The following is a 27898-nucleotide window of genomic DNA, read 5'->3' as shown; positions in this document are numbered from 1 at the left end:
CTTTGCTCACGTATCCTGCTCGACTCCACTCGCGCGATCAGCTGCTGCTCCGACGACCGGTGCGCGGCGACGGGGCCCTCGGTGTGCTATTGCAATAGTATTAGCAGTTAGTCGGCATTCGATCACGGTCGGTTATCGTCGTATTCGCTGTCGTCGTCTCCGTCTGTCCGCCGTCCGGTACTTCGGCCCGGTTCGACAAAAATTTTATTTTCACCGATCTCGTGTTTCCGACGTTCAGTACAGGTATATGGACTGTGTCCCTCGAGAGAAGGAAAAAATTTAAAAAGATTTTAACCACGCTGTGATATCGCGTTATACCTTCACTGTTGTACATGTTTTAATTACATTTCTAATATTTAAACATCATATCTCATGTGATCCGTGTGCCTCGAAGTGATATACGATATAATATATAGTTCGAAAATAACAGAAGCAGGTATACGATTAGGCGATTTGTCGACCCGCGTGTGATCACCCGTACTTACGAAATAATATTGTTTGATGGTGTGCTAGACGCGTTCGACTACGCGTTCTATACCGGTAAAAGGCCGCCCTCGCGCGATGGGGGCCGGAAAAATGCGTAGGAAAGTCAAGCTGCTATTGATTTTCTTGGTGTCGTGGATGTCTGTGGTTGTGTACTTGATACAGTCCGGTTCAAGAGACACAAAGGTACGTCAAACATTTGTTACATTCAACAATGAATTAATAGCTATTTTATAGGAATTAAGACAGTATAATATTATAATTATTGTTTATAGTTGTAACGATAAGATAAAATATAATGCTATAGAGAGATACCTTGACGTGATATATATCAGATAAATTTGAAGTGGGCTTGTGTTTATCATGTATTTATGTATCATAAAAAAATTAAAGAACATCACATTTTTGTGTAAATAATTCATAATAACTTTGAACTATATATATATAAATTTTTTTAAATACAAAATCATTCTTGTCCAATTACTTTTAAGTAATACAAATAATATTTCGTATGCAGGTATGTTAACTATAATATATATAGATCTTATGTTGTATAAACAATACTATAAATAGTATAAATCATTTTTTTTTATAATAATCCTTTAATACATAATTGTTTTATAACGTTCTACTGTTTTTTAAATGTCTCTCTATTTTGTAATGTTCGTATGAGAAACTTGCTGTAACATGACATTTTTACCAATCTGCGGTTTGTAATGTATAAGATAGTCTACCTTTCGGTGCCTAATATTTCTTAAAGCACGTTTACATTCTTTACACATACAAATTAAATTAAACTGATCAAAGTATACTATCCATACTACCCTATACTTACCCATGTGTACATATTAAAGTGGTAATTGTTTAAAATTAAAATTACTATTTTTTAAATTTATCGACGGTTTCTTCAGACGAACCGCGAACCGGTACTGTAGCTCACGGTTATAAGCCTTAGAACCGGTAACCTTAAACGAAAGTTTAGGTAACCATAATAATTTCAACATGAGTGTGGTTAAATGGTATATTGTAATTTATACACATAATAATGATCAATATTCAATACTGACTATGAGGCTATTGAGATTCATATAACTATGTAAGTTATACTTGACTGTTGTTCAGAAATTTTATTTTTAAAGAAATTGGCGTATTTATATGCCCCAAGTGCATGTCCCATTTATACTATACGTAGTATAGGTTAGAAGATATAGATGCGCATGCGTGATATTGGTGCAGCGTTTTTTACATTTGGTATATAATAATATGTATCATGGGATATGGTATGGTGCCAAAAGTTTGTTTCTGCGAGTTATAATAGTACAAATAACTTAAATCATAACAGGTACCAATTTTATCACGAATTACCCATTTGGCACCAATGATATCTCTATTTTGTTTATTAAGTCAACGTAATTTTATAGTTATAATTTATATGTAGAAAGGTTTTTAATTAAATAGATCTTAGTTTAAACAATTGCATATTAAAAACGAATTGGATAAAGGGGAGAAAAGTTAATCGTACGTAGCATAAAATATTTAGTTTTTTTTGATACAAAATTTCTCTGTACACAATATTAAGAATTTAGATATAGGTATTCATTAAAACAAATATGTACTTATTACTTATTAGTTTGAATTACTATATTCTTAATTAGTGATTTCATTGTCATAACTTCTAAAAATGTGTGGATATACCTTTGACATTTAAACTGACTGTAGTAATTAAGTGATGTATGATGTAGGTACCATTTTAATGCATTTATATAAGACATTAATGTAATAATTTGTGTATACCTAATATTTTTTCACTGATATTGCTGTAATCGTTAATTCATGGAAATATTTTTGCTATTAATTTTATCATTGAAAATATAGAAAGTTATATTTATTAAAATATATCTAAATTGTACAAAGTATACCTTATTTGAGTTATATGAGTACACTTAGATAATAATTTATTCATAAGACTTAATACTAACTGCAAAATACATTTTAAAATGAATATTATTCTAAGTATCTTGAATATATAAGTCAATTTCCATAATAATCTCTGATATGAATTATGAATATTTTATGTAAATTAAATTTATTCCAAAAAGCTTAGTAAAAATGTGGTATTTATTTATTAATATGTATTTACTATTATTTCCATAATGTAGATATTTTTTTCTTTAGGAAAATATTTAGCATACAAAATATAAGGAAAATCCCTAAAACAAACCATAATTTTTAACGTTACCTAGCTTACATTAAGATTTCGTATCTAGTAAACTCAAAAAACTAAAATACAAATTCATTGTACAGTATGCGAAAAAACTTTCTATAATACCTACATACTTACTATATACATAATATATACGAAATTAAACAATTTATACATATAGTTATCAATTGTATATTAAAAAGTTGTACGAAGCTGTATAAAACAAAATTCATATCTAAAACTCTTGAAAATATAAAAATATTTATTATTTTTAATTTCTAAATGTTTTTTTTTTTTTTTAGCATTAAAAAATTGATTATAATAATACATATAGTATATAGGCGGTTAAATTTTAAAATAAAATCGAAAACATAAATACCTAGGTATTTAAATCTTTTTAAAATTTTATAAAAGTAGCGTAATATAATTACGGGTTTATTATAATTTATATTACTATTATCATATTATTATTGATAGTAGATAAATAATAATAGTACTATGCTGTAAAGTAATTTTGGCTTTTGTAAACAAATTTTAGAGAAAATTGTAACGATTTAAACAAATATTAAAAATACCTAAACGTTGAGGAAATATTTTGCATACTAAGAAATGTAAACTATTGTGATCTAGAAAGTAAAACGTATTGTCGTTAAAATAATTGTTAAACTTCTTTGTATTACTAAGGGTAATGACACAGTTAATAAAATTAATTTCTGGAGGTCATATCTACGTCACCCACTTCTGTTCTAAAATTGTAAGCTCTGTATTTGTTTTTACAACTACTACGCCACTATATCAGTTTCCAACAAAATCGATTATGTTGAGTGTTATAATAATTCAGAAAAAAGTTTAACTATCAAGATTCAACATTTTAAATATTTGTTTAGTTATAATTTTTCTAAACATGGTATAAACACAAGTTGTTTTCATTAAAAACTAAAAAACTTCGTAATTTGGATACCATAGTCTTATATTTTTTCTTAAAAATTCAAATTCTTCAAGAAAATATAAGATATTGAACTTGTCTTAATACTTGTATATTTTCTGAAGTCATATTTATTTACCCTAAGGTTTTTTATTATGTGATGTTAATAAATTATATTATATTTTATTATTGTATCAGATAACACTTTGTTTCTATAACATTAAGTATTTGGTTTGAATACTTATGATATTATATATTTAGGTTCTTTGTTGTAGATATGATTTTCAAGTAATGGGGAGAAGGATAGATCAATAATGGAAAAATGTAGACAACATGTTACTATGTTCCTTTAGATAGGTATAATGTATAAACGACCAAAAAACTATTTACTTTTTGCAATACTAATTTATGATATTATTGTTCATTATGAGGTTTTTAAAGTATATTATAATGAGCAAAATTTTTAATTCGTTTTTAAATCAAAAATATTGCTATAGAATTCAAAAAGTGAATAGAATAGTCTGTTTAAATATTTTTCTAATGCTTTTTGAAAATAGCATTCCAAAAATTGAATATGTGTGGTAAAAGTTATCTTCTAATTATGAATTATAAGTTATAATTCACAAAACATTTGTAATAAAATATTATTAGATGATTTCTTGAACCATAAAATCATTGTTTTCGATCTTCTTCAGACGTTTATTATTATATTGAATTAACTGTATGACTATACGAAATAATAGTTTACATTACAATCGCAGTAAATGTAATCAGAGCGTGTCCTCACTACAGAATATTGTATAATAGTGCTGGCCAGAAATTAGACGTTTGAATAAAAGAAAAATCAATTTTGTCCACAATTTGATGATTTATAAATGTATTAAGTTTGGTGTGTGGTGGATGTTTGGCGAACAAAATAACGCGCGTTTGGAAAAAATAATCTATTATATATTTTTTTAAATTGTAAAGACGAAATGGAGAAACTGTTGGTTAGCTTGGTTATGTATTTATTATTGCTATTATTATTATTCATTATTTTTTTCCTACAGGAATTCAATGTAACGTAACACGTATAGTAGTATGTGCGAAAGGGTGAAAGTGAATTGAACATTAACTCGTTTTTGTGTAGAAAAAAATAGTTAAAAATATAACCCGTCTACCTTGTGCCCCCGCCTACAACGATAATTTCTCACGCAAACCATTACCATATCCGATTAGACTCACGACAACCAGCTGCAGATTAAATGTCGTAGGAGTGAAATTTGATTGAACTATAATGTAATCAGTATGTTGATAGATGATTTTTATTCAATTACCTACCACGAATTTTTTTTTTTTTTTTTTTTATTAGCATAGTTACTGTTAGTTGCATTATATTATGACTTTAAGTGGTCGGAATAAGTTATTTTGAAAAATTAGTTTTATACTATAATTATGCATCAACATTGTTTATACAAATCACATAAGACATATAAATTTAAGAATCAATAAATCTCAAAAGTTTTGTACAAAAAAAAAAAAAAAATAACACAAAGATGACGATTGCGACGATTATGATTACTGAGTTGAAAAGTTGATAGTTGATACAACAATTTTAATACTCAAATAAATAGGTTAGGTTATAGGTACCTATATTAATATATAATTACATTTAATTGAAATGTATAGTTATTATTGTTTTCTTTATTTGAAATAGGCAGTTATATAAGTTCGTTATTTAGGTTATTTACATCATATTATATAGTCTATAATATTTTATAATCTATATTCTATACGTCTGATTTACACTAAACAGAGTTAAAAGTTTATTAGATACAGTGAGTTAAAATTGATATTTAATTTTTATATTTAATAGAATATTAACAGAATCTAAAAGATAATCTTTTAATTTTAGATTCTGAGTAAAGTGATGAATGTATTGATTTTACAATGTGTGTTTTAATAAATAAAATTAATAAATTAATTTTTGATTATGCCATAAATCTTTGGGAAAAATACTTTAATTATCAACTTTTATATTTTTTCTGCTAAGAAAGTGAATCGAATTATTACTTCTCAGTTCTCTCTTGGTTATTAAAAAAAAAATAAAGATAACAGATATTTTTACGCAAAATAAGTTTATTATGCTGTAATTAAAAAAAAAAAAACAAACGTAGATACACATTGGAAACATAATTTTTCTTTTATTTTTAGATATATTACTTTTTATAACTGGTAAAGGCTTATCAAAATATTTGACATTCGTGAACTATTTTAAAAAATTTGCAATTTATGATTTTTTTTTTTTGATTTTTTTCTTCTATTTATGTCGCTAAAAAAATTACGCTCGGTTTAAAAGGGCGCCTTGTAAATTGCTTATACTAATCTTGACTTTAAATCCATAAATATATTTTGAGAGCGTTAATGTCCAAATGTTGACAAACTTGGATATTTACTTGTTAAACATAATTTATCAACAAATGATTTAAATTTTTTTTAGTGTAATTCAAAGAATAATAATTGTAAAGAAACTATGGAATAGAAACATTACACTGTTACTAATTATAATTTTCTGTACTCAATAAAATTAAAAATATAATTTTCTTTTGTAAGGTTTCTTAAAAGTAGGTTAGGATATTTTAATTTCTAGTATTGACAAAATTGAATACATAAACAAAAAATAACAATTCTAGCAATTTTGTTGTAATTCAAAAATATTCGTAGGAGCTTGAAATGTTTAGGTCTATATAGCTATATTTAATTTTTCTAAACACATTGACACTTACAGAATCTTTAAATTTTTTTAAGCTAATAAAATAAATGTTTATTATAGGTAAAATTGGTATCAATATAAAAGCATAAGTAATAAAATTTATTCAGTAAATAGTAATGGGATATAACAGCAGAATGTTTTCGCTCAAAATAATTTTTTCCTTGCAATGATCAATAATTTATCACTGAATAAAATTTATCATAACCATTGCAGTGACCTATCCAATATGATATATGAGATATACTCAACTCCTAATGTTCAAAAAAGCGGGTTTCAAATTTCTATTATTATTCAAATTAATTGTAATGTCTATATATAAGTATAAATAAATATATTCAATGTTTATGCTATTTTTATGTCTACTATTGTTTCTATTGCCTATAATATTGGATCTGGCTTTATTATATTAAATAGATACCTACTGATATAAAGTAAGTCTGAGAAAACTAATTTGCTTTTAAAATATTATTTGCATTTTATATGAATAGTGTTAAACATAAGTAATTATATTACTCACAAAAGAAATAAGAGGTCACAGTTGATTCGATTTTTTGGCTCTAATAAATGTATATAATTATAGTATTATTACGTAAGTTGGAAGTTAGAAGGTATACTTTTATGAGTATAGTAACAGAAAATTCATTATTAAAAATAATCAATAGTAATACATGTTTATTATAAATTAGACACACATAGACAAATCGTATATAACTATATAATATATAAATAGGTAAGTATAACTTAATTGTAATAGCGAGAAAACGGTTAGGTATGTTGATGCAACATACATTTTGATTAAAATTAATTTTGTTTTTTTTTTTATAGTAGGTAATTAAAAAAAAATAATAATAATTGTAGATTTAAAATTTTTACTAAAATTTAGGTTAGAATTTTCTTTATATATTTTTTTTAGATACAAGTATTTTAGTTTTTTTAAATTATTTGTAGACATTTAAAATTTTATATTTTATTTTAATTTAAATTAAATTAATAAAATCTTTATTTCTAAGTTTTTATATGCATTTTAAATTTAAATTCTTGCAAAATTATGTATTCAAACAAAAGTAATGAGTTTAGTTAATATGTTGTGATTCAAAATATAGGCAGTAACTTGAACTATTTCAATTTTATGTGTATTATCATTTACTATGTACAATGTTTATTTTTTTTAAATATTTAGATTAATTTTAAGCTATTTATACTGTAATCTATTTCCTTGTATACGGTATTACTATTGACTTATAAGTTATATTCGATGTTTTTCAAAAATTAGTTCAATAATTTATTGAATTAAAGAAAAAATAATAATAGTTAATTACATTTCATAGATTTTTCTTAAAAATAGAAGTTAATCCTTTTTTTTCGTTATATTTGTTTATTATTTTGTATATAATGATTTATTATTAAATTTAAATAATGGAGTTCCGTCAATAGATTGTTATCATTACGCATATTGAAGTATTAACAATTGTTAATTTATTTAAAGAATTACGTATACTTATTGTTTGTAATCTTGGTAGAAATTGTTCTTTTATAAATAAATAAAAAAAAAAGAAATTCAAATTTAATACATCAAGTACATTGAACCATTCAATGACGAGTACACATTTAAATCCAAAACTTACATTAAAGACGAGTTCTCTGTTTTTTTTTTTTTTTTTGATTGATTGATTAATTCATTATGATTGCTTTCAAATTTTTAATTAAACACCACTATCCACTGTAGTTTGCCAAGTGAGACGATTATAAGTGATAATTATCACTTTTTCAGTCGGCCTCTGATTTTTTTTTTTATTTTAACTTATTTAACATCATAACTATTGATGTAAAATGATCCACTCGATAGATATTATATAATATATATTATATTATGTACTCAGTAAAATAATAGAATAAATAAAGCATTTTAAGTATTTCATGCAAAATATTTAATTGACAATTAACATCTCATAGAAAAGTGTATGTGTACGTAATTATACTTAGATGATGTATTTGTAATATCTAACGATATATGAGTATAAACTCATCATAACTCGTTGGTGAGCTCCTGAGGTACCCTGTGGACATTTAGCACATTTGGGTACGGAAGTATCGTATTTTTCTTAATTACCTTGTAATAAATTAAACTATTGTTAACGGTCTACTTATTGCGTTAAATTGCCTACGTGTTTATGTGTATACTTATATATACATACTCATATTAGAGACTGTGACGATGCGCGTTTCAATCATGTTACAGTGATGTAGCTAGGTGTATAATGTATATATCGCCAACAGATGAAATAGTTTGAAATATAAATGACTTATAACAATGAAATAAAATAAAACTATTTTTATTGCAAGGAAATAGTCATCGACCCTGCCCCGTTATTCTATTCAATTATAATAATATTCATTAACACTTTTTAATGTGTATACGCTCGGGTAATCAAATTGTAATAATCCTTGCTCTTGCTCCATTGTACACAATGGAATACGAAAAATCGATCGGTGTCACTGGAACCTAAAATGACCAAACGGTTTATTTTGATTTGTTTTTACAGGATATTTTATTTTTTTACTCATTCCCGGCACGCATACAGGAACTGCGTTCATTACAACAACAGCTATTTTGTATGACAGTTTTTTGTCTCTTGGAACGAATCCATATCGCCACCGGTTGTACGGTAAAAAAAGTTGTCTATATCCCAACTTTGCTTACGTTCCCACTACATATCGTCACGTAGGTACCTTTATTCTGCATACAAAATATATTTTACACTTCTATGAATAAAAAATCTTGCAATAAATAATATTAGTAGTACATTTAAATCAACAGATTTTTTCAAAATTTAATGTACGTTTAGATGTGAGAAACAGGGTGTAACTGGATATTGATCTGGATCACTCCAGAACAGTATTTATTATTTGAAAATGTTCAATTATTCATTAAAATATCAAGTCTTAATACCTAAAGCTACAAATTCAATTAAAATTCAAAATAAATATCAATAAATAATATCGTTGTATATGTTTATATATATATATATATTAGACAATTTAAAACTAAAATATCATTAAATAGTTCTATTTCAATATACAAAATTTAATAATATTTATGTAAATAGTAGTACATAATATACTATGAAAGTATATTTTAGTTTTCTTTTATTTCAAAGGTATATTTAATACAATTTAAATAAATTTAGTTGTATAATTTAGAGATTAATTAGTAAATTTGAATAATTAAATTTATTTGTAAAATGTTGAGTTATTTATAAATTATTGGTTAATTTGAATAGGTGTTTGTATCATAGCACAGTTATGTCGTTTTAAGAAGCTCCAATTACTTGCGAATACTTATATAAAATATAAGTGTATTTATTTTTGTGAACTTATCTATTTATTGAATATATACGAAAAACTTAATTATCTGCATCAGTTTTGGAAGAAAAAGTTTCATTTACAATTTAACAATTATTTTAAAATTCTAACTATTAATATCATAAATTCTAATTTTCCGTTATAAATTTATTTTAAATGTCATTTAAAATGTTAATAGTATTATGTTCGTTTTGTGTTTAATATGATCAATTTATATGTGTATATCAAATATCGATCGTTATTGTATTTGTATGTACATTCGCATCACTTTTATCGTGTGTGTTCTACATTAATATACGCTACAAATAGTCTCATAAACTGAAAAGATTGCTATCAAATAATTAATTATAGCATTAATATTTTTTACTAGTTTACTACTAAACATATATAAAATACAACTTAATAAAGTGTCTCGCATCGTATTTTATTTTTTACGGTATAATTTAGTTAAATATTTATTTGGTTAACACGTCATATGAAAGTAGTGTATGAGTATGGACTCTGTAAGTATTCTATAATTTTAATACTCTCAAAGTTTAAGATAAATACTCTAGTTGCGTGTATGATTGAAACCAAATAATTTTGTAATCTTCATTTTCTGAAAACGTATTTAGCTATTTACTGCAGAGTACAGTATATAGTAATAGCATAATAATAATATAAAAGTTTTAAATTAGTCGTGCATTATGAGTTACAATTGAATGCAAAATTTACTTCAGGGACAAAACAAATAAATGGGCATTTAATAATACTAGTTTAGTAAATAAATTAGTTAGGAAAGATATCTTGGGAGGAGTTTTTTAATTGATATTTCTCTCCCATTTTAAGCTATGTACATTGTACATACATAACATTATGATACGTATACACTTTTAACAAATACTGCATAATGCATAATATATTTAATATATTGAATTAAAAATTTTCCATTTTATGATTAAGGAATTCTAATATACTTTACACTTGATATTTTATGTAATAGCGTAGGTATAAGGAATTTTTATTTTTGTTCATTATAATATACATCAACTACGTGGTTAAACGGAGAAGATATAGAGGATATATCACATCCCTAAATAACCTTTTTTCTAGTAATTTCAATAATGTTCTATATTATTGATATTTTTATTAATAATGCGATATGAAAAATAATAATCTGATAAAATATAAATATTTATTCAAAATTATTTAAAATGTTAAATAACAACATTTTTTTTTTTTATATTATTTTAAAAATAAAGCTCTAGTGAAGGCAAATATGTATTTTACTTATAAAATGTGTTTTAGATTTAGGCTAAAAGAAAATATTTTTATAAATTTAATTGTTATTAAATTAGCAGTTTAAACTTCAAACATAAAACATTTATATCATTATTAGTTTTTAACAATTATTTGAAATATGCAATGTATAAAGTTTATTTACAATAAGCATATTTGGGTAGTAATTTAGATATGAATGATGTATGATAAAAATAATTATCCAACTGTAATACTATTTAGACATGATATTTTTTTTATAGTTAAATTAAAAATATTATTAAAATGTCAATTTTAATTTTAATAATAATATTTATAAATTGTGTAGTTATTATGTTTAAGTTTATGATTTTAATTAATAAATAGATCTATAATCCTTAAATTATGTTTTAATTAACCAAAGTATATTTTAAAATCACAGTGTCATCTCTCCTCACATAACAAAATCATTTGGACCAAAAGAATTTGTTTAATAGTGACTAAAAGAATGACGTATGTATTATGTAAGTATCTACTTACTGTTTAAGTTTTTAACTAAAATTATTTTTATTTTATTACATAATAAGTATTATACGCGCTTATAAAATCATGTCATGGTTAAAATACCGCTCAATACATTATAATACCTCTAATTATATTACCTATAGGATTTTGTATTTTAATAAAATGTATTTTTATTAAAAATATTGTCTCATAGAGTCTCATTTCTCAATATATCATATACTATATAGTAGATGGTTATCTAATGAAGATTCATCAAACAAGCTCGATACGCAACCAACCCGTTTACTTTATTACGTGATCAAAATGTCCAGATAGCAATATTCTGACCTGAGAGGTCGCGCACGCGTTGCTACTTAAGGAGATAGTTGTAATTTCTAAGTCAAAATCTACGTTGAGCCTACTCTGCTAGATTGACCTCAAACCTTTCTTATTCTAGTTAAGTATACTATAATTCAACTGCTCATGCCAATGTCTGCGTTCTGTCAGTCTTTGTCCCTAAGACATTTGATGGCGTTTGAGTACGATTGTGTGTATAATATGGTTTCAATAAATATTTTATTCATTATAATATCTTTGGAAAAAATGCACGCACAGGGTGATTTAGAAAGTTGACTCAATATTAATGATATGGTCTGCATGTGCTCTGACGTACGTGTGTAGAAATCACACATTCATTTTTTAAATTGGCGCCAATAACGTACATAATGTACTAACATATAAAATTCATTTGTTTCGGTACAAAACGCTCTTGCCTACTTTTTAAACGTACCCACCAATTATACTTTTATTATATATTTATATACTGTTTAATATACTAGTTGATCGAAACGACGTTTTACATGAGTATATGAATTAACTTCTAGGTATTGTCTATAGACTATAACGTTGGTTTTAAGGATATTTTCGTCGCTAGTGAATTATATACGTTAAACTTACTTACATTAGGTGTAGTATTTAATTATTTATGAAGTAGAAAACAAGTATTGTATCGCCAATAATTCGCCACTTTTAATGGATTATTATAACTTTAATTTAAATATTGGATTTATTTTTTGTATGTATAATTAATAATCTTGATTCCCGAGTAGTTAATACTTGTATAAATCTCCAAGTTAAAGAGATGTAATTATTTTGTTTTAGCTTAAATACATTTTACAGTAGTATATACTTACCGTATTGATTAACAAGTCAATAACATTATTGTATTATTTTATATTTTTATCTAGTATATTATATTATAAATAACAACAATTAAAATAATAGTTTATTGCTGGACACTATCATGAAATAATGAAACAAATAAAAAACAAAGATAATTTTGTATTTCTTTGTTTTCACAGATAAGAATGATTATTTCAATACAATTATACACGCGAAAAAGACGAGAATAAATACCTTTCCCTCGATAGTAATAACCGGATCCAGACGCATAAACATAGATATTATATAATTCACTGTATAGATTGGTAGTGGATATCACAGGTGAAAACGTTATAATAATTGATGTTGCTCACAGAACTGTAACAATCCCCTACTTTTATAGTATTATATAGATGATCAAAATTACAGTATTTATATTTGAATTTGACACAAAATTAATTTTAACTAAAATCTATACTCAATAAATATAAATAATAATAATGATGATATAGTTTTAAAAAATTACGCTGTATTAGCTGATTCTTACTTGTGGTACTATTACATAGATACCTACTAATAATCAATTTGTAAATCAATTCATAGTTATAAGCGATAATATATATAAGTTCTTAAGTACTCGATTGCAATTGTTTATCATTATTTTAAAGTATTTTAATCATTATATTACAACGTATCATTTTTGTTTGTTTTGAAATAATTTTAAATATAATTTATTCATTTTTAACATGTTTATGATACAGGTTGATAAAATATTTTAAAAACTTAATGAAATAAACAATATCTAGTTTAAAAATGTAATAACCTAATAATTATTTTATTAATTTATGTCAATGATTTAGGTCATTTCAATAAGAAAAGTGTGTAGACTGTATAATTTCTTAGTGCAGATGTTGTGGTGATTGATGAATGACAAATAATTGAAAGAAAATATACAACAATAAAAATGTAGGTTGTAAGGTATTGGCGCGTAATATTTCGATAAATTCAATAAAGTCTCATTATTTTAGTTTTTAATTGTTATTTTAGTAATGTTATATTATTCACCGTTTTCAAATTCAAAAAAAATAATGTACAGTCAATTTAAAGTTTTAAACACAAAATATTGTGTTTAACATAAAATAATTAATTACCTAAAATATAGATACTTAGTGGTTTGATTAATTATACTAGGTAGGTATGTGCCTACGATATTGTGGATACTATTAAATACCTATTAAATTTAATTAATGATGGTTTTTTATACAAGAAAAAGTGAAAAAAATAGTGTATATTTTTTAATAATAAAAAAATAAAATGATAATATACGTAATATATTTATTGTTTGTATAAGGTGTCTTACAAGAGTATACATCATATTTTTTAACTGTATTTGAGATCCAAATTGATATCTAAAAATGTGTCTGTAAACATATTGTGGTTAAAGAATTTCAACTATGAAATAAATACGTTGGTGTCTTTATCTTCCAACGCAATATTATTTAAATGTTTCGGTTTAAATAGTGATTTATAACACATCATATTTTGTTACAGGTGTGCATATATTATTACATTATTATTCATTAGGTAGGCACTATAGATTAAGATTGTGTTAATGTATCTATTATAATAATAAATTGAATTCATTAAAAAAAAATATAATTTATTTATTGGATAATTATATACATATATTTATTTTTATTTAATACAGATGCATATACATAATTATTAATTAATAATTGAATGTATTTATAGGTATTTTAATAATATTTTGCCATACTACTAAATGAGTATTAATATACAAATCATTATTTACTACATTTTACTTCGTACGCGGGCCTCAAATTTTAGAATTTTTTTTAGAGACGTCTCTTGTGAGATGTGTGTATGAAACTTTTTAACTTTTTTTAAAAATATAATATTTATATTTTTTAAAGAACATTTTATAAAAAAAAGTAGTAGTACTTAACCATTAATACATAATGTGCATATAATCAATTTATTTACAAAATATACATTAAATTATGTATATTGTATAATAATTTCATAATAGTATAAAATATATATGAATTTATAAATATAAATGTACTGTAAATACTACTGAATATAAATTTAATTTAAAACCTTCAAGTATTTAATAAGATATTTTAAAAGTAGTTCGATTTTTGTAACCAAACTATCTATATTATAATTTTAATTTTTAAACTCTTTAATAAAATTATGATTTCAAGAACAATAATAACTGTTCAATATAATTAATTAAAATTTGAATAACTTTAGAACAAATTAAATCATACGTAATAATATATACGTTTTATTAACATACCTAACATAAAAATAACCAGTATCAACACAAGTAGGTATTTATGTCATATATTTTATTATTTGGTCAAAATTAAGTAAAAATAAAAACTTTGTTTAAAATAACATATCGTTTGAAAAGGCTAAGTGAAAGTGTAGCAAACTTCAATAACACGATTCGGATGAATTTAAATTTTTAACAATAATCAACCATCAGCCTTGTATGTGAATGGAAATTAACATTGTTATTTATGTGACAAGATGCATGAGTTTATATTTCAAACAAACAATTTCACTTTGGAATAATTTTGAAAGGATAATTTAATGTACAAAAACATTTTTTTCTGAAATTTATTTTCTGTGTTGTATATTTTAGGTATGTAAGTGCTATTGTTACTTGTTAGAAATAACCCATGTATTTGGTCATCTAGTTATAGATTTGACGAAGTGAGATGTATTATAATATAAATTTGCAGAATTTCTAAACAACAATTATGTTAGTGATTTCTTTTTGTTATAATTTTCGAAGAATAATTTATATACATTTAACTTTTTTTATGTTTAATTGATATCTTCTAAAAACTATCTATCCATATTAGACTGATTTATAAAAATATTTGTGTAATGGTTTATGAATATGTGTTATTAATTATCATATTTTATTAAAAGATGTAATCTCAAAGTAAGATTTTAATTGATTTTTTAATTATTAATTTTAATTTTATAAATAATTTAAAAATAATATTTTGTTTTTATTTAAGTATAATTAAAGTTAAAAAAAAAATTATTCAAGTTTATTAACTATGTTTTTAAATAGTGGTTTGTTTTTTAGAGGGTTAAATTTTTTTTACATTTCAAAAACTAAAAACCAATTATGAAATAACAGAAATATTTAGGTAACACTATTTCAAATATCAAAATATTAAGGATCTTCTGAAGCTATTGAAAGAAATTTGAATGCTTTTAGTTTTAATATTTTTTCTATTTTAAAAAAATAAAATTTAATACATAAATCTTTTTAAGTTGTTGTGACAGTATTAAAAATGTTGAAAATAAATAAACAACATTTTTTTTTAGATATTTGGATTCAAATGTTGATGAAATTGAATAATAATTAAATAAAATATAATTCCTGATTTCTAAGAACATTATGCAATTGCGTATTTTATATTATATTTTACGTATAATATAATTTTCAAGATATTTGTACTTATTTCAAGTTATTTATACCATGAAGTATCTTCATAACCAATTATAAAATATCGTTAGATGTGAAGACTAAAATTATGTCTCCTCTCAGAATCATTTTTGCTGAGCACTGATTCATAATTAAATTTAAATTTAAAATATTATTCATTATATAGTGACTTACTCAAAAATAAGGTACCTACACCTCAAATTTAGTTTATAATATATATTATTAGAGCAACTTTCTTGTTTTCATTTTCGTTTGGTATAATTATATTGTTTGTTATTTCTGTGGTTCACTGTGTTTCTGACTTAACAGATTACATTGATTAATTCAAATAACATTTAAAAAATTTTCACTCGTAATTGTTAATTACTATATAGTAAATCTACTTAATTTTGGATAATATTTAGAGAGCCATGTGAATTATTCTTGAAAGCGAAAACAATATAATGGATTTTTGAACAAGTTACATTTCTCTTATGCAAAAATAATAAATTTAAGTTTTTTCTGTAATAATTTCTACTTAAACAAAAACTACTAAATCTATTAATTTAAATGTTTACATTTCGATATTCTATATTTTTAGAAGATATGAATTCAATATGTGTGAGTACATAATTAAAATATCAATACTGTTATAATTTTATTACCTATATATAAATTAATATTTAAAAAACCAATGGAAATAAAAATTAAAACTTTAATGTTTCACATAGTCTTCTGTCTTGTATGTTTTGATATTTGATAAGCAATGTACCACCAAAACTGAATATATGGAACAGGATTCTATAAAATACTTAATGGGTTTTGATTTCTTATCTTATATTTATATGGTATTAGTGGTATCACATATGTAAGTACAATATTTAAAAATATTTACCAATAGGTAAATGTGCAAATATCTGTAGTAGTTTTAGTACCTAAGATAGTAAGATATTTACCGAATAAAGTAATGCTATAAGTAGAATAAGTAGATAATTAGCAAATAAAAGAAAGGTTTTAATTGTAAAATTTAATTTGAGTAAAACAAAATAACAAAACTAGTTGAATTTTTATTTAATAAAGTATAAATATTATAAAATAAAATCATGTATACCTTATACGCTATTTTCTATTAATTTATTAACTATAATATTAGTTAGACAAAAGTATTCGTTGTGAATGTTTTAAATTGATTCTGTCACGAAAATTTAATGACTTTATTCATTAATCTAAGCGTCTGTATAATTAAATATCCATTTTAATCTAATTTGTATTATCAAACTTAGGTCTTATAAAACAGGTTTGGAAGTACTATTACAACTGTCACCGTTTCCCGTTATCCATAGATATTGTGTGGTTACCACAAAACCGTAATATATCAAATAGCTGAATATTTTCATTTACTACAACATACATCGTGTGGTTAGGTGGTTATTAAATGTGGTTTTTGATGACTATTGAAATTGTTTTACCTTAAAAATATTATTTAATTTGGTAAACAAAATTAAAATTCTGAACTGAACTTGGACCATATGCGAAATGGAAAGTCTATATTTCAATTAATTTTTTGTCCTAATTATTTAGTATTTTGAAAGCTTATTTAATTTTATATTTACTAATATGTGTACAATGAACATTGTATACTAGTTAAAACCAAATATTACGAAAAATTGACTAAATAGAATGTTTATTGTTTCAGTCAATTTAGTTTTCTCATATTTTTTACTATATGTCTATATAATTTACCATTTACAACTTTTAATAGACAAATATTTTAAATTTATAGTATTTATCAAAATTAAAATATTAAGTCGTTATTTTAATTTATTAATAATAAAAGCCAATTGAATAAAGATTTTCATGAGTAGTAATTATTACCACCTAATGGTATATATATAAATATATATATACCTTTTTGTGCAATATACATACACAAGGATCTAATGTTTATTTATTAATAACAGTTATTGGCTAATAAATCATTTTTCATTTAGTATAATGATATTCAATATTTTTCGTTTAAATTGTAGTGTAAGTTTAAATATATATTATTATATTATTATTATTATTATTATATATCTAACTATATAATCTGAATTTAGTGTTTTATTTCGGTTTAAAATTTATTTAAAGGCAGTTTAATCTAAACAATTTAAATTTATATACATTAATAATAATAAAAATAATAAAGTTAAATAATGTTATTGTATGTGTTATTTCTTGTAATAAAAAATGAGTGCAGTGGTTTCCAATGTGTGCGTTGCGGTGCTTTGAGGAGCCATAATGTATTTATGCGGTGGCACCTTGGAATTACTATCTGGTCTAGTGAATAAACTGAAAAGTGAAAATCCAATAAACGGTAGCGACTTCCTTCATATTTTGATCTAGTGATGGGAGACACTGAAAAATCTTAGATCTAAAAAGGTGCCGTGAGTAAAAGAAAACATTTGGGAGCCACTAAATTAGTGTATAAATAATATATAAATAAATACATATCTTATTACTTATATATATAATATATATAAGATTGTTAAGACGACTTAAAGATATCAACTAAATTTTATTAAACAGCCTAGTTCACACAAATTATTAAAAGTAAATATATTGTTACCAACTGAAATTTTTTAAATATGTCCATGAAATAATTATTTATTTAGCTAGAAAAAAATGTACTAGTCATCTCCTCCTTCTACATAATAGTTTTTGTGTTTTACATATTTATTTCTTCATATTTGATATAAACAACTGCACCAGTACACATATAACAGTATTCGTCAGTTCACTATGCTCTCTTCTTGCATATTTCTTTCACACAGACTTGGTTTAATTTACACCATACTATATTTTTATCGTCTTAGTAGAGGGGAATGGAGTCACGCGTATTGAACGAAAGAAAGTCTGTTTACAGTTTATCTTAAGATACTCTCTTAGCTTTGGATCACGATATTCAGCCTTGTTACAAATATTACGAAAGGCTACGATTTACGATAAATAGTACCTACTGATATTTTTGAGGTCATAAAGAGTTATCAGCAAGTTAGTAGCCGCAGCATAATTCACGGTATACTTTACCTTTAAAATCTCAAGTTAACATTTAGAAATTAGAAATTTTTAGAGTTAGAATTAACATAGCCATAACCAAACATAACGATTTTTTTTATTATAGTCAATAATAGCAAATTAAGTCTAGTTTGTATACTTTTAAAGGTCAGGTTGTCAATAAAAATATCTTAATAGTTTCTTGAAACAATCTGGAAAAAATGACGAAAAAGTTGGAATATTTATAAAACAGCTGTATTTTTTAATAAAATTTTGTTTATTAAAATTAAAAAGAATTCACTGTAGATTTTTGAGATTTTTACTTAATATATATAGTATAATTTTCAAATTATTTAAATTTTTTTGAGCTATTTATGCCAATTCATTTTTTTTTTTTTTGGTCAAAAAAATTAAATATGTATGAAATGTTCCTCATAAGTTGTTCTTAAAGTAATAAAATGAATAAAAAGAAATTAAAGTCAGCATTTTTTTTTTACGAATCTTTAATGATATAATTTTTACAAAATTCGTATAAATCACGAAATTTAACAAATTATTTTATAGTTTAAAATTACAAAAAAAAATTTTATACCTTTACTAGGCTTAGTAAATAAATACAAGATTACTAATAAATTAATTTTATTCAAACTTTTTCAATTACAATTTACAACATTGTTACTATTATCATAATATTTAGGTAATACGATTTTAAAGTAGGTATAATTAAAAACATGTTTATTGATTGAACTTTTTAAAATTGTATTATAATTTTTCTGAGAACTGGATAAATAACATGTGTACTCAAAAATTTTAAATGTTATTTCAATAGTAAAAGTAATAACTTGGTTACATTATTTTTAAATATTTTTTTTTATATTTATGTTTATTTTACATTGAAAATGTGGATAAAAAAAATGAATACCCTTGCTGGTTTGTTTAAAAAAAAATTGATATATTAAACTATTTATTTATTATTACATATTTCCTAATTATGATTATAAATTGTCCTTTGTATGGAGTTTTATAAAAAATTAATGTTACAGAAAGGAGAAAGTAGGATGTACGAAAATTAGAATTATGATAAATTAATGATTAAATATCCTTTGATTTAAAATGATTAGTAAAATTGACATAATCAAAAAAAAATACATTAACAAAATTTAACTGTTGTTATCAAATACTATGTAAAACATGGTTATATTAATTCGATGACTAGTCTATCGTAGTCTGTACTCTACAATAAAGTAATACATAATGAAGGTATTATTATAGTTCTATATAATCATAATAATACATATAATAATTATACATATAATTATACATATTTTATTGAACACATTAATATTTAATACTATTTATTTCTCAATTATAAAATTAATTAATTATTTATACATAGAAATCTGTAAGTTGTAGGTAAATGAAAAATGTTATGAGTCGTTTGTTTTATTATTTAACTCTTATACATTAAAATTGAGATAAAAACAATAGTTACCTTAGTACTTAAGAGGATATAAGTATAAAATCTATTATCTTTATCAAAAACATATAAATATAATACATAGGAAAATGTGTGCTTTTCGTATTTCCTGTTTTATTTTGTAGCCAAGCTATTTAAATTATGTAAATAATAAACAATATATTAGAAAATTAATTTAACGATTAGCTGGTTTAATCTATATAAATCCTACTTCTATATTATTATAAACTTTTTTTAATATACATATATTAAATATATAATTTATCATAAAAATTATTTTAATTTTATCAACTTATAAATTGTTTTAATACTAAAAATAAAATAAAAATAAACAGGTAATAAAATACCTATACTTAAAATTTTCTAAATAATTTAAATACTAAAAAAAATCATATCATGTATAAATTTTGGATTAACATTTCCTTAGGTAATATTTACTTAATTTGTATAATTTAGTAATTAGAAGTGCGGTTTTGGTATAATTAATAATAAAAAGATACGTAATGAATGCAGTACCAAGACACGCATAGTTTATGTTGACAATTGGCATCCATAAAAAAAAAGTCAATGGTGAAACCATTTTATATTTTGTTATAGTCTATATAGTATACTTTAATTTAAAACACGTCCTAATTTAACCTGCCTTTCTATTTTTTTTTTTTTTAATTGTTTAATTTGTTTTAATTTAAGTAATTTAATTTATCTCCATGATGACTGACATCAAATTCGTCATACTACACACACACACACACACACACACACACACACATATATATATACATAATTATATATTACTTCTGATTCTTTAAAATTTTAATTATATTTTGTTTATATTTTAATATCTTCGTGTTCACGTACCTACGTACATTTCTAATTATTTTAAATTTAATTATTTCTCATAACATGTGATCTACTATAATATGTAAAACAAAACATAGATAATAGTCAGTAAGTATCCAAAATCTCATTAAAAATAATTATAACGATAAGTACTTAATAGTTTATACCAATGCATTTTAGTGACTAGTATAAAAAATGCTCTGCCGTATTTACCCTCACTATAGTCTACTATAAATTTTAATATAATAAACTTTTCTAGCAAATCTATTGCGCGGGGAAATTTTGACTGGAAGCTTAGGACTTAATTAAAATTTGAAGACTTGGCTTAGCTCTAGAGTTTGATTTCATTGGTCCAGATTTTTTAAATAATTTATACAGTATATAAAAATATTTTAATCTGTTTTTGTTTAATAATAATAACTGATGACAACGTGCTTTCGTGAATTTTCTAATTATGAACACCTTAGAAGATGAGTAGAAATTGAATTAGTTTATTCCAAATTTGGAATCATAACATATATATTTATCATAATTTATTAGTTGTTTTTTTTTAATTTCTCTATCAATCAGGTCTGAAACTTTTTTTACCTACCAGTTTTTATAAAATATTGATTCATTTAGTGATTCACTAAAATTTAATTAATAAACCACTAGCTACAAAATCTTGTTTAAGAGATCTTTAGTTCATTATTCATTCATAAAATTATTAGTGGTTTCTTATTTAACTCAAAATTATTATCATAACTTATAAGTTTTGATTATAAGCTAAAAATGTTAAAAAAAACTTACTTCTTTGCAAGCTCCCACTCGAAAGGTATTAGATCTAAATATTTAGTTTCATAAATGATTTGCGAGCTGAATAATTATAACATTAATGAGTAAAAACACTTCATTTCTTACGCATTATTTATTGCGTTTTGAACATATATAACGTTTTGAATATATATAATAAAAAAACGTTTTGCGCATACGACTTACGAGTAGGTTGCTGCGGTGTTGTATATCTAATATAAATCATACACTGTTTATCGATAATTTGTATTTTTCTTTTTAACATGGTCGTTTCTTTAATTGTTTTGTTCTCGGTTACAAGCAGCCAGAAGAGAATAGAGCGTTACGGCTGAAAAGCGACCGATACGCTTTAATGTCTGTTGACGATCCATCGATCAACAGACACGTAGATAGCTCACCAAGTTCTCTGACCGATGGGCAGGCAGAACTCTTTACGCCTTTTTCAACATTAAGCAGTTATCTGGACGAGGTTGCGTACGTGGCTGCCGGTGGTCTCAGACACGGCGACGATGCGTATTCGCGTAACAAATTCAATCAATTGGCAAGTGATAGCCTGCGTAGCAATCGGCCAGTGCCCGATACTAGAAACTCAAAGTGAGATTGCTTATATTATATATATTTTAAACCTATACTTAATATTGCTATTTACAAATTTTAAATGCGTATAATGTATCACAATAGAGATCTGAAATTTTACATTTAAATGTGTAATTAGATCGTTGTGGTAATAGGTACGTCCTCGCGCCTATATATTTACTGATGTGAGATAGCATAGGTACCTAAATGCGTTGCGTATGTACTAAAAAACATATCATGAAAAAGGTGGAAACGTTAAATAGACGACTGTGCGTTAGTAAAAAATTAATAATACCTGTATCTCAATCATTTTTTTATTATACAATTAATTTTAATCAGATAAAGAGTATATATTTGTGTAAAATTAATTTCCTTGTGTAAACGATTTGTGATAGCATATACGAGGACAATAAGATATTTATGTGTGACATTTATACTGTCACTTGTCAGTAATTTTCAGTTTTATTAATTTATATATTTTGCTTAATTGTAAAGATTTATGTAAATTTTATTTATTATTATTATTATTGCGTTAACTAAGTTCCCCAGAATATAAATAATTCCCTATATACATTAAATTCAAGCTTACATTACATTAATTATTATTAATTGATTTTTTTTTCAAGATGTTTAACTAAGAAATATCGAATTAATTTACCTCAGACAAGTGTCATCATCACGTTTCATAACGAAGCAAGGTCTACTCTTTTGAGAACAGTTGTCAGGTATGATTTGAAATTATGTTTTCTTCAAACTAATAGTTTTACTTTCAGTCTATTATAATTCACTGAATAATTATTTTATTATTGTTTTAAATTTTAGCGTTTTAAATAGAAGTCCCGAACATTTAATCAAAGAAATAATTCTTGTGGACGATTTCAGTGATGACAGTAAATATTTTATAACAAATACATTATATATCTTTTGATATTATGAATTAATTATAAAACAATTATCATTATCAAAAATCGATCTTATATTAATTAGTAAATTAAACTAATATATTTTTATTTTTATTTAAAGAAACTGATGGACAAGAACTATCAAAAATACAAAAAGTGAAACTCATTAGAAATGAACAAAGAGAAGGTATAAATAAAACCTAGTTTAAGTTAGAATAATTGAGTTTTATTTATTAACTAAAATTAAAATGTATGTAGTGTGTTTTAATTTTATTTTTTTAATTCGATTAATTTAATTAATAAGTTTCAACTTTCTTAAAATCTAGTGTTTAATATTCTCTTTTCTAACTGTTTTATTTAAAAAATAAGCTATTAAATATCGTATTTCAAGTGTTGTAGTTGGTATTGTCTATAAAACATGGCTTTACCATATTATAATGTTTATATTTACAAATAGATCCATCTTAAAATAATAAAAATATTTTTATTATTTTGTGTTTATATATTTTAAAACAAAATAATATTTATTATGTGTACTACAGGATTAATGAGGTCCAGAGTTCGTGGTTCAGAAATTGCAACAGCACCCGTGCTTACATTTTTGGACAGTCATGTAGAGTGTAACGTGAATTGGCTGGAACCACTTTTAGATCGTGTAGCGGAAGTATGTGTTATTTTTATTATTATCTATTATCTAATCATTCTTATCTTATGTTATTAAAATATGATATATTAGGAATAAGACTAAAATTATTATAATTTAATAGGACCCGACTAGGGTGGTGTGCCCAATTATCGATGTTATCAATATGGACAATTTCCATTACATAGGAGCTTCGTCAGAACTTAGAGGTGGATTTGATTGGAATTTAGTGTTTAAATGGGAGTATTTATCACAAGAAGTTAGATCACAACGTCAAAAAGATCCAACTTTACCAATCAGGTAAATTATTTATAAATAGAAATAGTCCTATTAAGCTATAACACAGTACAACGGTAAAAATCATTTGTTTACTATTTACTATTTACACCAACTAAGCTATTAATACAATAGAGTAACGTAGCAGTTTCCAAACTTTTTTGGTTTATGCGTCCCCAAAAATAAAATAATCAATTACTTCTCCCTTGAATAAATGAAACAAACATTTTTATTAGTATTCCTAGTTTATATGTGCAATATCAATATTTGTATCTCCCCTCCCCTATTAAGTGCTTGCGCCTCCCAACTCTCAAGGGACCCGCGCCTCACACTTTGAGAACCGCTGGTGTAACGAATAAAAATTGTAAATACGACACACATCCGTCATACTTTAATTTAAGTAATACCCGTGAACCCAACTATAACGTACACGTTTATTATATTTATATAGCGTGTACAGATTTCATTTACATCTATTCAAGAATATTACAAATAAAAAGTTTAAATATTTTATAAATTAAATAATAAATAATGTTTGGTGTTTGCACATAAATATTTACCCTGGTTTTTGTCAATTTAATGTAATAATACAAAACAAATATTAATGTTAATAAAATGTCACGTATTAAATACATACTTAATACAAGTAATGTTTTATTTAATTCACAGAACTCCAATGATCGCCGGTGGTTTATTTGTGATGAACAAAGATTATTTCGTAAAACTTGGAACATATGACAAAGAAATGAACATTTGGGGTGGTGAAAATCTAGGTAAGAAGTAACATCATTATAATTCTAATACTAAGTATATGCGTTAATCCCGCATAATAAACTATAACGCTAAATAAAGAATAATGCTAATAATTAAAACAAATTCCATTCTTTTCACTACACATTTTGTCGATATATGTATAACATTTATTACGATTTTTTTTTCATTCATTTACAGAAATATCATTTAGGGTTTGGCAATGCGGTGGTAGCTTAGAAATCATCCCTTGTTCGCGAGTGGGTCATGTGTTTCGAAAGAGACATCCTTATTCATTTCCGGGAGGTAGTGGCAACGTTTTCGCCCACAACACTCGTCGAGCAGCTGAAGTATGGATGGACCGATATAAAAGATATTATTACAATGCCGTGCCATTATCTAGAACGGTCCCATTTGGAAAGTATGCTATTCTCTATTAGGTGTTCTAGAAAAAAGAAAGGACGATGACAGTTTTAATGTAAATTGTTATTGTTATTACAGCATAGCAGATCGATTGGCATTGAAAAAAAAACTCGGATGTAAACCGTTTAAATGGTATTTAGATAACGTTTATCCGGAACTTAAATTGCCAGCGAATGTAGACGTGTTCGTAGGCAGCATTAGACAGGGCTACATGTGCTTAGATACATTAGAAAACCAAATAGGAAAAACTGCAGGTATCTTTCCATGCCACGATTACGGTGGCAATCAGGTATGTAATTACAGTTTAAAAAATTACTTTCGTGAATAGCTATGTTATTATAATATATTTTATAATAAATCAAATAATAATAATAATAATAATAATAATAATAATTTTTTACAGGAATGGACATTTACAATTGGTGGATCAATTAAGCATGACACGATGTGTTTATCTCCAACAGATTATTCAGCCATGAGTTTATTAGTTATGAAACCCTGTGACTCTTCGACCGACGAAGTTAGTATACAAATTATTAATTTACACTTTCTGTGGGACTAAATTGATGGGTTACTGAGTTCTACAGCGACTGCAGGGTTTTTAATTTATAATGGAATTTATTAATTTATTATCAAATTTATACTTTATAATATGTATTATGTACTTTTAAAGGGCGTTGCCCGTATGCGTCTTGTTATCTTAATTGTATACCTTTTAAAGTTTTAAATAGCCAAATTGCGTCGCAATTATATAGGTAGCTAATAATTTTAGTATATCCCAAGTGCGTCCGTAATATTATCGCTGATAATAAACAATAAAAACATTTTATACAGTCAGACTTCCTTACTCAATACTCATACATGAGTAGAAAAAAGTAGTAGTGAACAAATCAAAAATGCGTTGTTAGAGTTTCCATTCAAAATTGAATTAGTGCACTTATATGCCTTAATTTGAAAATAAATCCTTTCTTAGAAATTTTTAAAAAATATTTAAATAGAGAACTCTAATCAAATATCTGAAAAAAATAGATTAGTCAATAAAAAAAAAATTATATTGATTAAACATAATAAAATAAAATACCAAACTGCACAAATATCTAAATTCAATTTTGTCAAGATCGACAAGATCATAGCATTGAAAAATCAATCAATTATGTAAAAATAGTATAAAAACAAAAAAATATTAAAATAATTCAATTAAATAGACTTTAAATTTTTAAAACTTATAATAAAAATGATTTTTCGAGTTGTAATTCAATTCACCACCTTGTGGTTCACTTTAAGAAATAAGAATAAATAATTATGCTAAATGATTTGAGACATACTGCGTCTTTTTAAAACACCCAATAACTGAATTATTTTGGGGTTTATGTTGAATCAAGTATTTATGTTACTTTACTTAAAACCTATAATACCTACACCATACTTATACAATTATGTGTATTATTGTTTTAGTGGAAATATGACGAAAACACTAAACAATTAAGACTTAAAAATGTTAACCTGTGTTTGGATACACTTGGATTACATGAAATGATAAGTATTAATGTATGTGATAGTCTTAATTCAAATCAAAAATGGGAATACTTGATCGCAGCAGAAATCGAGAATAACGTTTGAATCCTACAAAATGGTAATCAATAACAGAATTAAATTATTAATTAATTATTGATTTCCAAAATCAAAAATAAAAACTACTTAAATGAAAATCCAAAGATCAACTTTTTATACATTACATAGGGAAGACATCAAATAAATACCTACAAGGATTTTTAAAATTATTTTATTATGCATTGTACAATTAAATTTTAATAATATTGTAATGGGATAAATGTTAAAACAAATAGTTTTGAGTTTTTTTACTACCTATATAAGTATAGCCGTATAGATCAATTATCATACATATACAATATTTTTAGTTTTAAAGTCATTTTAAATTTATCGAAAACCTAAGTATTAGTACATTATTAAAATAAATAGATGTACACTTATGTCTTAAAATCCTATGTATGAAAATACGATATTATGTATAATTATTTTAAATTTTAATTTAGAAAACGTTTAAGATAAAAATAATTTTA

General features: G+C 24.2%; 1 protein-coding gene across 1 annotated transcript; it reads left to right on the top strand.

Annotated features, from left to right (window-relative positions):
- The first annotated feature begins 42 nt into the window (after positions 1-42).
- LOC112602094 (polypeptide N-acetylgalactosaminyltransferase 2-like) lies at positions 43-27608 on the top strand. Its single transcript, XM_025350021.1, has 12 exons — positions 43-669; positions 22552-22841; positions 23450-23548; positions 23646-23713; positions 23847-23912; positions 24268-24389; positions 24493-24668; positions 25314-25417; positions 25596-25815; positions 25896-26106; positions 26221-26337; positions 27273-27608. Exons 1-12 carry the CDS (start codon positions 562-564, stop codon positions 27435-27437), a joined length of 1746 nt encoding a protein of 581 aa, XP_025205806.1. The 5' UTR covers positions 43-561; the 3' UTR covers positions 27438-27608.
- Positions 27609-27898: the final 290 nt, after the last annotated feature.

The sequence above is a fragment of the Melanaphis sacchari genome, unplaced genomic scaffold (assembly GCF_002803265.2).
Source record: "Melanaphis sacchari strain LSU unplaced genomic scaffold, SCAv2.0 Contig81_pilon_pilon, whole genome shotgun sequence".
NCBI lineage: Eukaryota > Metazoa > Arthropoda > Insecta > Hemiptera > Aphididae > Melanaphis > Melanaphis sacchari.
Note: the sequence above shows the minus strand (reverse complement) of the source record. Positions and strands in the feature narration are given on the sequence as shown.

Excerpts from the sequence above, each read along its gene's own strand:
- LOC112602094 (XM_025350021.1), top strand. The coding sequence starts at position 562 with ATGGGGGCCGGAAAAATGCGTAGGAAAGTCAAGCTGCTATTGATTTTC. Across the intron at positions 22,842-23,449 it reads CCCGATACTAGAAACTCAAA|ATGTTTAACTAAGAAATATC; the intron begins GTGAGATTGCTT and ends TTTTTTTTCAAG. Across the intron at positions 23,714-23,846 it reads GGACGATTTCAGTGATGACA|AAACTGATGGACAAGAACTA; the intron begins GTAAATATTTTA and ends TTTTATTTAAAG.